The sequence below is a fragment of the Lates calcarifer genome, linkage group LG20 (genome assembly GCF_001640805.2).
Source record: "Lates calcarifer isolate ASB-BC8 linkage group LG20, TLL_Latcal_v3, whole genome shotgun sequence".
Classification (NCBI taxonomy): Eukaryota; Metazoa; Chordata; class Actinopteri; family Centropomidae; genus Lates; species Lates calcarifer.
The window spans coordinates 6,819,619-6,836,787 of NC_066852.1; the positions used below are offsets into that span (position 1 = coordinate 6,819,619).

Below are 17,169 nucleotides of genomic sequence, written 5' to 3' on the forward strand. Positions count from 1 at the left end.
AAATAAGGTCACTCTATCGACTATTCATCATCACAGACACACAATAACTCACTTCAGCTCCCTGTGGGAATATTATGGGACTTTTCCAGAGGACTTTGAGTAGAATATCAACCCAACAACATTGCATTCTAGTATTTCCGAGTAGCGGTGCTCTGGCCCCGGTGCAGCGTGCTTTCTTATGTTAATGCTGGTCTGACATCAGCAGTGAGATCAAAGCAGGGCAGGGGTACTTTAGAGCTGAGTCTGCCCCCACTCAGGCTCACTCACTCTCCTCTACTCAGACCTCTCTGTGTCCCACACACACTCTCTCACACACACTCACCGACACCGCTCTGATACACACCATGCGTACCTGTCTGGAGCTATTCTACCACCCCGTGCTGGATTTTACTCATGCATCAGGCTGAGAGCGACGCAGACAGCACCCTGAGACACTCTGAAAGGATATTCCGACCTGTTGAGATCTGACTGAGCTGCTTCTTTGTGTGTGTGTGTGTGTGTGTGTGTGTCGCTTTATTCAACGGTGAGAAGTGAGCGCCGCGGCAAAGGTGAGGTTAAACTTGTTTGGCTGGGGGAATAGTTCGAGTATGTAGGCTGCTGTTGGTGGGTGTAGAGTGTGTTTGTGCGCATCGGACTCGTTTTGTTCAGTGGATTCAAAGTATATTGCTTTGTTTGTAGATAAACTTTGTCCACAGAGGCGTGATCTGCTGACAAAAATGTAAAGAGCTGAGACCATGATCAGTTTAAGACAGGAGAAATAATGTTTATTCCACTTTCACAGATTTCATACGTATCTATTTTCATTTCATGCAAAAGTTGGTGCAACCCGCTTTACAAGACTTTAACGGTCTTTATAGTGCCTTTAAAATCTCTCCTTGTGAAGACTTGTGTCTTCACAGGCAGATTAGCAAATAACATGATTATAAGGTAGCTCTAAAATATCACTGTCCGGCCTTTTAGGCTAAAATCTGCAATTACATCCCCACTGATGATTAGGAAATATGATTAATAATGAACTTGGTATTCCCCGCCAGTTTATCTGTGGTTGATGACAGACACACATCGGATGGTGTGTGAGACTATCAGCCTTTATCTTTTCGGGAGAAACCGGAGCTGGCAGCTTTAGACCACTTTGGGCAGATGTAAGTTTAAGGCCGCAGATCTAACTCCAAGCGGCAAACAAAACAGGAAAATGCTCAGGAGAAAGGCCTGCTTCATGTTCAATCGATAATACACGGTAGGCTTATTATTTTATTACTGCAGCCTACACGGATCAGACTTCTGATGTTTGAAAAATAGTAGTAACACACAACAGTAGCCTGGTGAGTTTCAGTCAGCTCATTAAAATAATTAGTACCAGTGATTTCACAGGGTTTCGAACGCGTCTCGGCCAATCAGCGACAAGGAGCGGAACTGTGGAGCATTAAAACGGCCCATTATCAGCTACCTGCAGTTTTAACGCGCTCCCTTTAAGCCCTCTTCAAAGAAACTGCTTATCAACAGCTCAGAGCGCTATCAGATAATGACTGTGATGCGCTGCCCTCTCCTCTGCCTGTAGATCACTGCTCATCTGTGAAGTTGTCCCACCGCTGTCACTCCATCTGAAATTCTTTACATGTTTCCAAGTGGAGTAGAGGTGACACCCAACTCACTCACTCAGACTGAGATACCTGTGCAAATTATCCAAGCAGCTTGATAGCGCTTGATCATGGCCATCCTGAGTGTGCTCTCAGAGCGTGACTGCATATGACCTAAGCAGATCATCCACCAACAATGTGATACTAAATACACCAGAAAAAAGCTATGCTATCTTACAATTCTGTTTATATATATATATATATATATATATATATATATATACACACATATACAACACAAGAGATTATGAATCAACATAAAGTCACTTAAAAGTCATGAGGGAAAGTCTGTTGTGCCAACAGAGCATGTACCACAGATACAGTCTATTCCGCTTTGTCTTTAAGATTTCACTGCGGTTGCTTGTCTTGTTTCTTATTTTTATTTGCATGTAGAATGAAGTTCAAGTGTTGCTGTATTACCATGAATTTACATACAATAATGTTAGTGAGTTATCTCAAAAGTATTCCAACAGTTATGTTCATTTAAATTTTTCGTTATGTAGTTTTTAAAAAATGAATGTGAGCAAATTGAGACTGTTGACAGTGAATAAAATGATATTCCTTTATCTGCTTTTTCTATCGGATTTGATGTGTTTTTAAATTTTCAAGATCTAAACCTTGTAATGTTTCACAGCTCACACTGACTCTCACAGCACCTCTTACATCAACGCATTGAGGAAAAATACTCAAAAGCTGGAAGTGGTGTGCTGTGCTGCCCCACTCAGTCACTGATATTATTTATTCTATTTTTCACAGGGTTTAAAAGAGGAGGCCGTGCCGTGAGTGCTGACTTTCGAGTCTGACCCGAGACGCCCAACAGCTCTCTGTATTTGTGTCCTGTGTGAACTGGAGCCACCGTCCAACCATGAGGAGCAGCTCTCATGTCCTGCCTCTTGGTGTGCTCACAGCTCTGCTGCTGTCTCAGGTCTGCTCTGGCATTAAGTGGCTGTAAGTATCCTAAGGAGTGCCGCCATTTCATTCTTTAAGCACAACGCTGTCTTTACACTGCTTTACATTCAAGCAATGTCACAACAGATGTCATCATGAGGATACACATTTTTGAGTGGCTCTTTGCTGCATGTTTTAGTGTTTCATGGTAGTGAGGGCCCATGGCAGCTTTAAATGGGCCCCAACATTCCTCTAGTTGTTCTTGATCAAGGGGAATGCTGTGTGTTGTGTACATATGTATCTGATGAAGGAAACAGTAGATTAGCTGGCAGTTCTTCAGGTTGTGAATGGAAACCTCTTTGTTTTATTAGCTTTAATGCAGCTTAGTAAAGGGAAACAGAATGCTTCAGTTCCAGGATCTCAGACTGAATGTACCCACTGCTATTTAATAATAAATCGATAAGAAATGAGATGATGAGGTATCATGGTGCGGCAGCACCAGTGATGTCACTTCTTACAGTGTGTAGTCTCATCAGGCTTCACATCCGTGTAAAAATAGTGGCTGAAGCTGCAGTGCTGTAAATGTTGACACAACTGTTGATTGCTTGCACTGAGCACCACACTGTTTTTATAGCACAGTAAAGTAAACAATAATTTTCACAATAATTTTGGAAAGTACTGAAAAATTCCCAAGTTGCTATTTTTTGAATTTCTTATATTTAAATTGAATGTTTTGGATGGTTTTGTTTGGTATTCTTATAAACCCTTGGAGGTTTTCTTCACAATTTGCATGTTCAGTTGTTTTTATGCCTGCACTTGTGTCTGATCACTGTGAAAACTCTCTGGCTTTAACAAAAATATCCATGGCGTCTTATCAGACTGACTTATCAATGGTTGTAATACTCACAGTGGGAAGGCTTAAGCAGATGTTCAATAAGAGCTGGGATGGCATGTGCTAAATCTAAGTGAGAAGTCTTAAAGTCTTGATAATGCACAGCGCAGCGTTGCAATGCAAAACAGATGCAGCTGTAAACACCTGTGAGTGCCGAGTTACTACGAGCCCGGTGTAGTCGCAGCTTATCGTTGGGCACAGAGTGGCGGCCCCTCGGCCCTTAATGCATAACAGGCCAAGGTGCAGGCGGCGCTGCCTGGTTCTCACGAACTCTCAGCAGAGTGCAACACACAGAGAGCAGAGATCAGAGCGAACCTGCTCTGCCTGTGGTTTCTCTATTAATTTAATCCTCTATAAGTTTAAATTGTTTAAATCAAGTGTGTGCACCCTCTAATAGTCTGGAAACAGACAATTCATGTCAAACTGAGGCCACAGAGGACGATGTTTCCTGTGGTGAAAAATGCAAATGGTGAGGGATCTTTGCAGTTCTTCATCTGACCGTGGATCAGGATTTAGTGGCGTTTTTATATTTTCTGGCGTATCTTGAGGCCTCTTCTGTGCGTTAACAAAAGAAAAGCTTGTGCCAAGAACGTGTCACTTGTACTTTATGAATCCACTGCTGACTTTCCTTTGGGATTTTCACTGTGATAAGATGGTTCTTTTCTGCGACGCATGCCAAAATATTTCCCTGCCTGAAGCATTATCTGTTTCAATTTTTCAAGTTTTGTTTGTTGAAAGTTGATGTGTCTCACTAGCTTAAAATATGTGTACACAAGAGACTCCAGTCGCCAACACACCACTATAAAAAAAAACTCACAGCATGCTTTGTTACTCCCATTAACATAATTTCACAACTCATAAAACAAAGAACATGTGATTCAATAATTGTCACCACTGTTTCCATTACAGCTGCGTATACAAGAACACATATTACATAAATCATATTGACCAATAGCCCCTGTTTTTGTTTTTCTTTCTTTTTTTCTTTCTGTCTCCTGCAGAGCACTGTCACACACTCCTGCATCTTTACACATCAACCAGACTCAACACTGTAAGCTGCTGCCCGGTCTGGTGTCCTCCCAAGCTCAGCTGTGCCGCAGCAATCTGGAGCTCATGCAAACCATTATCCAAGCAGCCCGTGAAGTCAAGAAAACATGTCAGAAGACCTTTGGTGATATGCGTTGGAACTGTTCCTCCATTGATATCCCAGTCGATGCCCCAAAGTATCGTCCAGACCTCGACCGAGGTACGCTCATAAACAGTTTGGAATGACAGCGTGGACTCTGTTGTTTCCAAAGAGCTGCTCCAAGTTTTTTTTTTACCCACAAGAGTCTAATGTTTATGGTCATGCGTGACATTCAATGAATATCTTTAACCAAGGTCATTACGTGCTGCAGTGTATTGCAGTTCAGTTTACAGTAACTGGTGAAATGATCTTCAGTTCTTTATAATGCTGTCTGTGCTCAGACGCCACAATAGATTTATCTGTATGTATTAACATGACTGCTTTCTAAAGAACTGTGATACAGAATCATGTCCTTTTCAAAAATGATTTCTGTTTTAAAGATGACATGTTGCCTCATCTTTCCATTTTTTTTACTGCCAGCCAAATTATTCCATCATTTGTTCCCAAGGAGCCTTCACTAGGGATTTGTACTGAAGCTGTTATTTGAGAATACCCTCTTCACAGACTGTATACATTCATTATTATTTAATAATTGGCTTGTTATTTCTGAAATCTGCAGTATTATCTGACTGCACGCCTATTTGAGCTGCAGTCTGACTTCGCTATTTCTGCTGCCAGAGGAACCTTGAATCAGTCAGAGACAGTTGCTGGGTTGTGGGTGGGGGAGCTGTGCAGAGCTCCCTAGAAAAGACATGGCTGCCATTTGCCAAATGAACAGTCTGCACTGAACAGGAAATGGCTCATCTCTGTCCAGGGATGGCTTTGATCTAACCAGTGCACGGTCATACATGATTTCTTCCCTTACCTCCAAATTGCCCCTCGGCCCTTAACATATGTGCTTTTCATGTACGCACATCACCACCAATTACATCAGTGTTCACTCTGCTTTACGGTATGGGTAGTGATGGACTGTGTTTGATAGATACATTTTGTGCAGGCAGGCAGTCTGTGTTTTTTTTTCTCCCCGTTAGGCCAGTTGAAAGGCTTAGAAGGGAACTGGGAAATACAACAGACTGACAGTAGAGCGCCTGATTACAGCAGCCTATACTGAGTAAAAAAAATATCTATGAATCTATAGATCCTTTGCGACTGATAATAACTGGCGGAAGTGAAAGATTCACTGATTAACTGACTAGTTAATCTGACTAGTTAATCAGAAGAAAAATAATCAGCAGCAATTTTAATAATAAATTAATCAGTAAAGTCATTTTTAAAGCAAAGAACCTGAGAATTTGCTAGTGCAGGCTTCTAAATTGAGAGGATTTGCTACTTTTATTTTTCACGAGTAATCACAAACATGAGCTCTGGACAAAACAGGACATCTGATGTTGTTTCCTTGGGTTTTAGGAAATTGTGATTAGAAACTTCACTAATTTCTGACATTTAATAGACCAAGTGGTTAATCATGAAAGAATCAATAATGAGTATAACTGTTAGTTGCAGCTTTAATAATAATAGTAATTATAATGCTAGTGACCACTAAATACAATATGCTGAGGTGTCAGCACTGATCTCCAGACCTATCTTTGAATGGCTTTGTTTCTACATTATGAATCTGCAGGCCCAGGGCCCATGAAACCTGTTGTCTTCCTTTTTTTATTTATATAAATTGTCTTTCTGTTTTCATAGGAACGAGGGAGGCTGCATTCGTCTACGCCCTCTCCGCTGCAACCATCAGCCACACCATAGCACGGGCATGCACATCTGGAGATTTGCGTCTGTGCTCATGCGGCCCTATCCCGGCGGAGATTCCCGAGCCAGGCTACCGCTGGGGTGGCTGCGCTGACAACATGCACTACGGTTTGATGATGGGCTCCAAGTTCTCTGACGCTCCCATGAAGATGAAGCGCTCTGGCTCCCATGCCAACAAACTAATGCACCTACACAACAGTGAGGTTGGGAGACAGGTGAGTCATATGGATAGAGTTTTTAAATCAGAAAACGAGGAAAAATGCAAATATATTGCATCTAATGATTTTTTAAAATGGAAACTACCATTTAAATTATAACTGTATTTGTGTCCGTTTTGTATACTTGACTTGTACTGTATCTTATTGTGTCAATCCTACATATAGTGAGCTCTATCTAACCTCAGTGTCCTCTGTCCTCATGTTAAGGCACTGAAAGAGGCACTGGTGATGAAATGTAAATGTCATGGAGTGTCTGGCTCCTGCTCCATAAGAACCTGCTGGAGAGGCCTGCAAGACCTGAGGGAGATCGCCATGGACCTGAAGACCAAGTACCTGTCTGCCACAAAAGTGGTTCACCGGCCCATGGGGACACGCAAGCAGCTGGTACCTAAAGACATTGACATCAGGCCGGTGAGGGAGAACGAGCTGGTCTATCCTGCAGAGCTCCCCGGACTTCTGTACCAAGAATGAAAAACAGGGCTCTGTCGGCACCCAGGACAGGTGAGACGGTCATGTCACGTCACTGTGTTTGACTGTGAGTGTGTGTGAGAAGAGAGGGGATATTTGGTGGTAATGACAGATCTCTGTTGTTTGGAGATTTATTAGCATGACTCACATCAGGGACAGCCCCACACAGCTGACAAACAGGAAATGACTGATCCCAAATGTCTGCTCATCCAGGATGTTGACTCTAGTGAAGTGCAGTCCTGTGTGGTGGCACAGTTTCATTTGCAGACTGGCTGATAACAACCAGTGGCCACTGAGAGTGCTCTGTCTTTGGCTTGTCTGAGCATGTGTCAGTGAAAAGGCTACAGTGACTGGAGTCCTTGTCCTGCTATCTGAAACAATGACTAATGCAGTTATTCTTAGGGATTGAGTGCACCAGAGCTGATATTGATTGGAGAGGGCCACACAAATGGGGAAATAGTTAATGGTCCCCCTAAGATAAAGGTTTATGTACTTCCACTCTTCAGCTCCAGTGTTCTAGTTGGGATAGTGCTTAGTGCTGCTGGATTGTGCTCTGTGAGAAGTTAGTGGGCAGCGAGGCAAACCGTTTGTCTGAGGGTCTGACTCATGGCGAAATTGTCAGGGAAATATGGCACGAATATGCAGCCCTATCTTTATAGGCTCTTTCAATGTTCCCTTTCTCCATAAATACATTGCAGAGAAGGACCAGTTGTACCTCATGCATCATGTTAATTTTGAGGATGACTGAAAGGATTGCTGACGTTTCTCTGTTAATATAAAAACTTGATCTCACACAAATTTACTAGAATTAACCCACTGATTATCTGTAGCTGTTTAACCAGACAGACCCTACTTAAATGCACAGTTTTGTATGACTACATACCTCAGCATTCTTCAACATTGGATCCTGCGAGCACGTCACTGACATCCACTAACTGGCATGTGGTGTTGTTGCATGTTGCAAATGTCATTCATCATATGACTGACTATATCATGGGTTCCTCAGCCTTAGGCCACTCTACAGATAACCAGAAGACATGCTGCATGTCAAGGACACTCACTGTGCCCAATGCGTCCCTTGCAGCCTGATAATGCAGCAGCCACACACAGTCCATGACATTAGTGCTTTTTCCAAATCACGAGGCCCCCGCTTTGTTGCTGTCATTACCTGAGCTGTGATGCTGATGTTTGTGTATGAGTAACTGTATGTGCGTAGGTATCCATATCGTATTCTAGAGTCAGGTTTTTGACTAATGAGAGAATCTGGGACAGGGAAAGTAAATTTTAGCAGCTGCATCCTAATGGCTGAAGTGTGATCACTTGTGAAAAAAGTGTCATTTCCCTGGGAAGAGGCACACCATTGAAGTTTGTAATTTAGTCTTAAATTACATTATTGTGCCCATCCTTAAACCAGCAGATGTGAACTACAGAATGTACAGTCCTGTCCTCTTGTTCCATTTACAGCACAGCAGTAATCCAACAAGATCTTACCCTGACAAACTGCTGTGTGGGGGTCTGTCTATTTCCCAGCTCTCAGCAATGTAATAAACCTGTCTCACACTCTGAGTGACTCTTGTCCCTCCTCCTCCTCCTTCTTCACTCCCACAGCAGCCATCAGCTCAGTGTCTCTCTCAACTATACTGGTCATTAACACTCTGCCATCATAAAACAATGCAATTATGTGGAGAGGGCAAGCTAAAGAGAGGGAGGGAAGCCCTGTGTATTCAGTGTGATTTATGGCGGGGCTATTCTCTGTTCATTCAGATGCCTCGGGCTTCTGAAATGAGAGGCTCCAAAGCATCCACTGCCCAAACACGACAAAACAAAAAGCAAATGAAGGAAAAAAATGTTTGGAAGAAGGAGTGCACAAAAGGTTAAGGCACACTGGTCGGTCAAGCACCTTTAAAGGACTATTGTGGGCTTTCTACAGGCTGTTAGTGTACAAAATGTTTTTGAATGAAGCTGTAAACTTAATTGTCTTAGGAAGGAAACCAACCTGGAAATATTTAGCCTGCATATCTAACTTGATATCTTTTTTGTCTATGCTTATTTCAGGCAGTGCAACAAAACCTCAGTTGGCAGTGACAGCTGTGACCTGATGTGCTGCGGCCGTGGCTACAACCCGTACACAGAGAAGCTGGTGGAGCGCTGCCACTGCAAGTACCACTGGTGCTGCTACGTAACCTGCAAAAAGTGCGAGCGGATCGTAGAGAAATACGTCTGCAAATGAGTCTGTGCCACACCAGCAGTCCTCTACATGTACTCAGCCACCCAAGGCTACAGATTAACCAAAGCACTACAATACCAAGAAGGCTTAATCCTGTCTTAAGCTTTAGCATGTGTATCTCAACAAGACGTGGTCTATTCTTGTGTCAGTATCATTTTTGTATCAAATCTCCAAACTGCCAGCTGGGCTTCTAACCTTTTTTGTTTCACAAACCTGGACATGGAGAGTGTGGTGACAGCCTGTTTACGTGAAGACCGCCGTCCTCCTGGGTATTTTCTTTTACTTGTTAATGATTATAAATCCCACACGAGGGATACTGAAAGTCTATTTTATTATATCTCTATTAAAAAGAAATAATATTGGATTTTGTGCTGGAGGAGAAGGATTGTCTTTTTTCCTCAATTGACAGAGACTTATGTTTGACTTTCTACCACGGAATTCGAAGGGCTCTGATGGAACCATGTGGTACTTCTTTTTAGGTATTATTAAGACTTTTTTCCTCTGCAGAAATGGACAATAGAGGAAAAGGGAACACAAAGGGAACTTAAAGTACTTTTCAATCACGGAACATTTTTGTGGACATTTTGGACTCTCACTATGTGTCCTGTGTGGATCATGACATGCCTGCATCCCTGTGGATTGAGAGAAGACAATTAAGGACCGTGTGAAATGGTGCATTATCTCCTTTATGTCTGACATGCAGGCAGTTCAAAATATATTCTATTTTTTAGAGCATATGAGCTGAACTCATGGATTTTGTAAACCACTTTTGTGTGGATGTACATACTGTTATTTTGTATACTGAAATAAAGACAGAAGTATTTATAAAATAATTAAATTCCACCATGATCTTTACATGGGTATTGCATGTTTTGTCCTTTTCCTTTAACTGCACCTTTAATGACATATTATCTGGCCATTTTACAGACTTTGGCAAAGACAAATCCATAACCTCCAAAGATAATTATTTTCTAACTAAGCAACCGTTAGTGTAATTCACTGCAAATCCAAGGGTTATAAAATAACAGTTTACCACAACTTATAGCACACTGTCACTGTAAATCAGCTCAGCACAGTCAATAATGAGTTGCAGGGTTCAACCTGATGGCCTATTGGGATCACTCTCTGAATTACCCAAACCCTGGGAAAGTGTTTGTTTGGACATTCCTCCTCCTCACAAAGGCCACTGCAAAGGGGTTTTTTGTCACTCCTGTCCCGGCTTTAACACTCAAACATTCGTCTGTCCCAGAGCCAGACCTCCAATGGACAAACATCAAATTTAAAAAAAGACAGAGATGTAATTTATTTAGAACATAAAGCCAGACTGTAGGCCTGTCAGAGGGAACAGACCTGGCGCTGTGTAGAACCGAGATATTACCCTCTGACCAGCCTTGTGTTGGCTAAAGTGGTTCTCATGATTTTACACTGACAGAAATAGCTGTGGAGGATGTAGGGCCCATGCTGTGAGCTCACATGATGCATCGCTGCACCAAGCTACACACTCACTGGAGCTCTAACACTTCTTAACCGTAGCCTGTAGACGCACACAGAAACTGCCAAAACACCCCTGCATACTCTGGAAAAACAAGGCAAGGGGGAAATGTTACGACCAGTCATTTAGATTTTAGTGGCCATTTTATGATGCTGGACTTTTTTCACTGCTGTCCTTTTCATCTAATTTCATTTTTATAAACATATATTAACAAAAGTTGATTAAGCACATTCCATTTCAGGTAATGAAAAATGTTACTCCAGTTTAAAAGCCAAGATGCTGGCTTTACAAATCTCTCTCTTCAAAGAGAGAACCAAAGACACCACCTGGCAACAGTATGACTGAGGAGAGTAACTGAAAAATGAACTCTGAGAAATCTTTCAGCTTTGATCAGTTCATGTTGTTGCATAGAGGCAGTTTTAAAGCAGAAACTGGCAGTGAGGATGGACACAGTATTCTGGTCTTACAGGCAGGCAGTAGCTGCTGCGTGCAGGTGAGCGGGGGTCTGCTCTGTCCGCACACGCGCCTGTCCGTCGACAGCCTCGAGGACTCTACAGGCACTGGCATTCCTCAGCCTGGCAGTTGAGGAGAATAGGTTGTCCGTATTTGTGTGTGTGTGTGGGGTGGGGGTGGGGGGGGGGGGGTGGGGGTGGTGTATAAGGGAGTCCACCCACTGCCGTCTGTCACTGAGTTCACTGTTATAGAAACGTGAAGCCTCACCTGCTGATAGAGGACTTGCACACTGTCTTTGGAGTAGGTGACTCAGTAGATTAAAAAATACTTTTGGACACAGCAAAATCTTATCAGTGTATGAGTTAGTGTGGAAGAGTCACGCAAAGCTACTCTTGGCACATTTGGTATGTGCCATAAAAATGGGTAAGAGTTTTTTAAATGTATTTTAAACACATCAAATAATCTGGAATCTTTCAAGAAGTGTTTACAATGAGGGAATGAGCTGAACTCTTTTCCCTTCAAAGTCCTGTGCTAAGACCCATGATATGTCTCAAAAAATTGCAGCCTTTTTTCATCCTCTGTCGATTCAGTCAGGTCTAGGAATTTACTAAAATTACAAAACTGTCCTTATGTAAATGTTGAGGCAATTCAACAAGTTGAGCAATCCTTTGCCACACACCCAAACCACGTGAAATTATCACAACCAAAACCTAAGCATGACATCAGAATAATTTCATCATGCCTCTACAGATTAGATAGGCCTTTAAATTTGACCTGTTTAGTCTGGAAATGCTGAACCTGGCCAACTGACCCTCTGAGCAACCATTGTTATCATTAAGCCGTGCAACTATTCATCTGACCTCTGTCTAACCCCTCTGAAATATCTCACTTGGACACAGTCCACACAGTTAAAGATTTCATGTAAGGAATGAAAGTGCCAGCAACGTGAACCTCTTGTTTATATTAATTTCCTCCACATTCTTCCATTTTTCTATCTGTCAACACAAAGCTGTGGTGGAGCGGAAGAGTGACTGTGTGAGTAAATGGGACATGAATGGGCTGCCATTTTGGACAGGATCAGGTAAAAAACAGCTTTAGAGCAGCCCTCATCCGGGCTGTTAAGGACCTTTGTGTCCGAAATGAAGACAAAACAAAAGTAAAGACAACAACAACAAAAAAACGGAACTAATCGCCACTGCAGTTTATGTTTCTTTTTTTTCTTTCTTTCTTTGTCAGAAAGTATCTAAGTATCTCTCCATGGTTGGTGTGACCCCACACTCTGTGGGAATTGCCTGGTAATAGAGAAGGAAAAGAGGACTTTAATGGAGAGCAGTGAAAATATCAGGGGTTAATGTCAGCCCAGACAATATAACGCCAATTGCCTTTGTGTAGCCTACCGTCTAGATAACTAGCTGTGAATGAGGGAGACAAAGAATTTGGCTGGAGTGGTAAAGGCTTTCAGATGTACTGACCCGTACTGTAAATGGACTTTTGTGGACCCCACCCCCACCCTCACCCTCCAGCATTTAAATAGGATACCCTGCAGTATGTGCTGTTAAAGGCCATTTTTTGTTTTAGTGTGTGTGTATTTGTGTGTGTGACCCCTCAGGCGTGTTGCTGGGAGATAGCAGATCATGCAAAGCATGCACCGCTCTAGGTAAAGACAAACCAGTGGATGGCTGAGAAGCAGACACTGATATGACCGGGAGTTTATAGTGTTTAGTCGGAAACTAATTTGGCCAAAGATCTTTAAGTGAAACCAAGTAAAGATTTAAGATTATACAGAGGAAATGGCATTAACTATGAATGTTTTTATCACGTGTCACCTTCAATTTTATGCCAAACATCTTGTTTGTGTTTTATGCTATTTATATATTTTTTTTATCTACATGTCCAGGTCTGTGTTTTTTTTTCATTTTGGTTTCTTTCTTTTTTTGTTTTGTGAATAGTTAGACATGTATTATGTCTAAGCTGATAGCGACTAAACAGAACCAAATCAATAAAACCAAGCTTTACCTTCATTTTAAATCATCCCACTCTTTCAGATTACATAATACTGACTTCATAATACTTTTGTTAATGACAAAAAAATGAACAAATTACTTTTATCTACAGTGACCAGCAGAAAAGCCTGGCCAGATACAGACATACTAAGCCAGCTCAAGTTTTAAAGCTGAACTTTAACAGCAAACCTACAATGATTTTTAATTATTCCTACCATTGACCTATTTAAAACTAAACATCTCTATATTCTCACTGTGGTGTTTGAAAAGTCTGTTAAACTGAATCTAAGTAACTTATTTTCAGTTTTTGAGTTGCACATCCTCTTTAAAATAGAAGCCCTTTGATTTATATGAAATAGATAACATGCCACATTATTTTGGGACAACACCAAATTTAACTTCATAATTAACACATAATGTTACAGTGAATGGGTGCCTCTCTGGATAGAGGACCATCTCTATAAGCTATCAAAAGCAGGAGAGATGAAAAGAGCTGGGGAGAGAAAAAAGTGTGAGACTGAATTAATATGAATCAAAGACGCAGCGGGCTAAGTACTCTGGGAAAAGTAAACACTGCTGCGTGTAATCACAGTAAATCTGGCCTAGGGGCCGACACAGCAAGCTGCGCCCTCAGTAGAGCAGTCAACAAACCCCGAGAAAAAAATAGCTAACTAACATTACTGAGAGAGGTTAAAGAGGGTAGCGGCACGGCTTTATTCACATGAAGATTAGTGAAACGCCGCTGTGTTTGCCCAGTGTCTGGCTGAGTTAAACTATGTAAACTTCATCAAATAATTCAAGGAAAGAAATGAGGTCACAAATGTACAGATGACTTCAGTCACAGTTTTAGAGGGTTTTTGCCTCTGTGTGTGTGTGTGTGTGAAGAGTATGGCGGAGACTATTTTAGCCACTCCTGACATGAAACCTCCCACTGTTAAAGGCCAGAGTGAGAGGGCCAGTGATGAAAAACATTCACCTAGCCAGAAGCATTAAGATCAGCTGTGATGATCTGATAAATGGGGCGGCCCGGCCCCCCACACTGACCACAGATCAGTTAAGACGTCAGACCAATTGCCTTTGCATTTCATCACACTGCATGAAGTATTTTTTCCTCAGTAATATCCTAATCTAACAGTCAGCTGCCATGTGCTGCCAAGTTGACTGATGTCACGCAAACACATCAAAGAAATCTAGTAATGGCAGATATGAAAAAATGGTGGGATATGAAGGAACATGAGAACAAAGACTTGACATGTTACGCAAGCCTTACCATTATTAGTATTCATAATTGTATGACTTTTCCGTTCATCAGCTTAGACAAAGGAAACAGTGATATTCTCACATCTTTTTCGATGTATTTGCCAGATTTACAGTATCTTTTTGTGTCACAGATGTTCATAGTTAATTCATTTAATCTAGTTTTAATATTTCTATAAACTTAGGAACAGAATTTATTTGTATATTGTTTAAGACAAATCTTTGAAAACATTTGGAATAAACTAAGCGTCCCACTCTGTATTGATTTGTGGATCTTCATTTGAGGCACAGCGTGGCCTAGGCATTCCTTTGTTTCAGTGTCCAGTTTTCTAAAATAAATGCACGAGTGGATATTGTTGGAAAAGGACTTTGTTTGTCATATATTTTGATTTATTGAAAACAGATGTGAGTCCTGTTTATTTCTAACAAATAATCTACTCTCACTGTGACAGTGGCCCAAAGGTTAAACGTGAAAATCATTCTTCTTTGAGGTTTTTATTTTTGCGACAGTCAACCCAGGAGGCTGCTGCTGACTGTTAACCCAGACTCAAACTCAGGCTGAACACTAGAACATGAGGACAAGTTCAGGTCTAAGTGCAAAAAGTTCTCCTACACTTCTCCCGACAGCCACAGTTGCTGAGTGTCTGAAACATACACACAGCCTTGGCTTGAAGCACGCAGACTATATGAGCTCAGAGCATGGCTCAAATCCCCCCTGATCTGCTTAAATGCCGCTGTTCTCTCAAGTTGTCCAAATGAATGGCTGAGAAATAAAATTCAGACATTTCTCCTCTTGCTGCAACTCAAGCGCATCACAGTAAATCAGTCTTTTGCCCTCGCAAATCTTTCAACTTGAGCTTTTATTTAAAAGAACCATTTTTTATTGGAAGAAAAAGGAATAGATGTGATGAGGGAATCAACTTTATACATATGCATATTTGTTTCAATCTCTCCTCTATTTGTAACATAAGGGTAATTTGGGTAGTAGCCAGATTACCCCCACTCTCTTTAATTGCTTCCATATTTTCAGCCTGAATGAGGTAATACCATTTATTTGGCAAAAAACCGAGGGGGAGGGGCAGCCAGCGAAGTCATTATGTATGATTAGCACTGTTTGCTGCACTGATTTGATTTGTGAAATGTCTGATTGGTGACAAGCCTAGTGGGAAAAGAGTAGAAAAAAAAATATAAGAGGGAATACCCAACTGGAAACTATGTGCCACCATCAATCATCAGTAACCTGCTACTGAAAGTGAAAAAGGTGTTGAAATATTTAGAGCCAATTTTGAAAATCAGCTAAGACATATCTTGGCTGATCTTAGCAGCTTCTGTTTTTTTTTTCTTTCAAAATTCCATGTATCAATTGTTTCCCATCTGATAAATCAATTTCCTTTGACTCATGATTCCTAAAATGATACTTAGAATAAAGGATTACATCACTATTTAAATTAAAACAATAATTTCAGCTTACTATAACTTGCTCTTGTTTTTGTAATCAGTTTACTGTAAAACATGATAAGTTCATCTGACTTTAAATAATCTAGGAAACCTAAAAAAGGCAAGCTCGTTTAAATAATAGTTTCAGGGTATTTTCACCTTACATGTACACGTTTAACTTTGAATTTCCTTCATTTTGTCAAGTTGTTGCTACATAAAAATGCCAAATAACTTAACTTGTTCTTTCTGTGTACTGGTAATGAAAACATTGTCCTCATCAGGTTAACTGTGAAGGTGCTGTGAATACAAAAACAACCCAAAAAACACCCGATTGTAAACTTGAGTACAGTGTTATTACACCAACAGAAATGATGGCCAAATCTATGAATATAAGATAAAATAGATACTTTCTTGAATAATTTAGCAACAAAAGCTTAACTACTAATATATTACAAAAAATTAACTAAAAATAAAATGTATTTATTTAGATAAGATAAGATAAGATAAGATAAGATAAGATAAGATAGACTTTATTTATCCCACTTGTGGGAAATTTACATGTTACAGTGACAAAAATAGAAAAGTAGAAAATAAAAATAGAAATTTCTTATGGTCTTTTGTAACTCTAGTGTTACTAGTACTTTACTAATCACCATGGGGAAAGTTTCTCTGCACTTATTTTTTTCACAGGAGGACAGTGACTAAATGAACTACATTTGACTTCTTTGGCTTTGTAAAATCCTTATAGGTGGTGCTCTGAGGAACGATGAAGGTGCAGAAACCTGTCTGCTGTGTTGTCTCTGACCCAGAGACCTCAGCTACAGGCCGCAGGTCCACTATATTATACATGCAGCCTGACGCCAGCCTGATTTACTGGCCTGTTAGAGCTGGAATGGACTCAACCCTCGGCTGGGCAGTAAAATCTACTCCGCTGATGTAGCCAAGAGGGGAGCAGCCACTGCGGCTACACCCAGTCTTACCTCTTCTACTTCCAGATACACCCTGCTTACTAACTACCCTCCTCCAACACGTGTGATCAGTGTGTAGTCGAATAACTGTGTACCTATAAAAACTCCTGAAAAGACTTTAAAACCTGAACAACCAGCTTCTCACCAGTAACTACCTCACAGGTGTAAACACATCCAAGATGCAGAGAGGATCTGATCACATGAAACACATTTAGAGTTGGTCATGGACACAAAAGACTACACAAAAGCATAGAGTATTTTCTGCCTATATTAGACACACGTCATCTGTGTCAACAGAAATAAGTTGCCAAAAGACATAATCGATAAGTGTAACTTAATTCCAGATCAACA

The 17,169-nt window shown here is 41.0% G+C and overlaps 1 protein-coding gene across 1 annotated transcript; it reads left to right on the plus strand.

Moving 5' to 3' along the window:
* The first annotated feature begins 218 nt into the window (after nt 1-218).
* wnt11 (wingless-type MMTV integration site family, member 11) lies at nt 219-10,063 on the plus strand. Its single transcript, XM_018691912.2, is given in 7 exon segments — nt 219-548; nt 2,394-2,585; nt 4,419-4,663; nt 6,233-6,510; nt 6,721-6,948; nt 6,950-7,014; nt 9,037-10,063. Coding segments are annotated over 6 exon segments (1,074 nt in total). The 5' UTR covers nt 219-548; nt 2,394-2,502; the 3' UTR covers nt 9,212-10,063.
* Nucleotides 10,064-17,169: the final 7,106 nt, after the last annotated feature.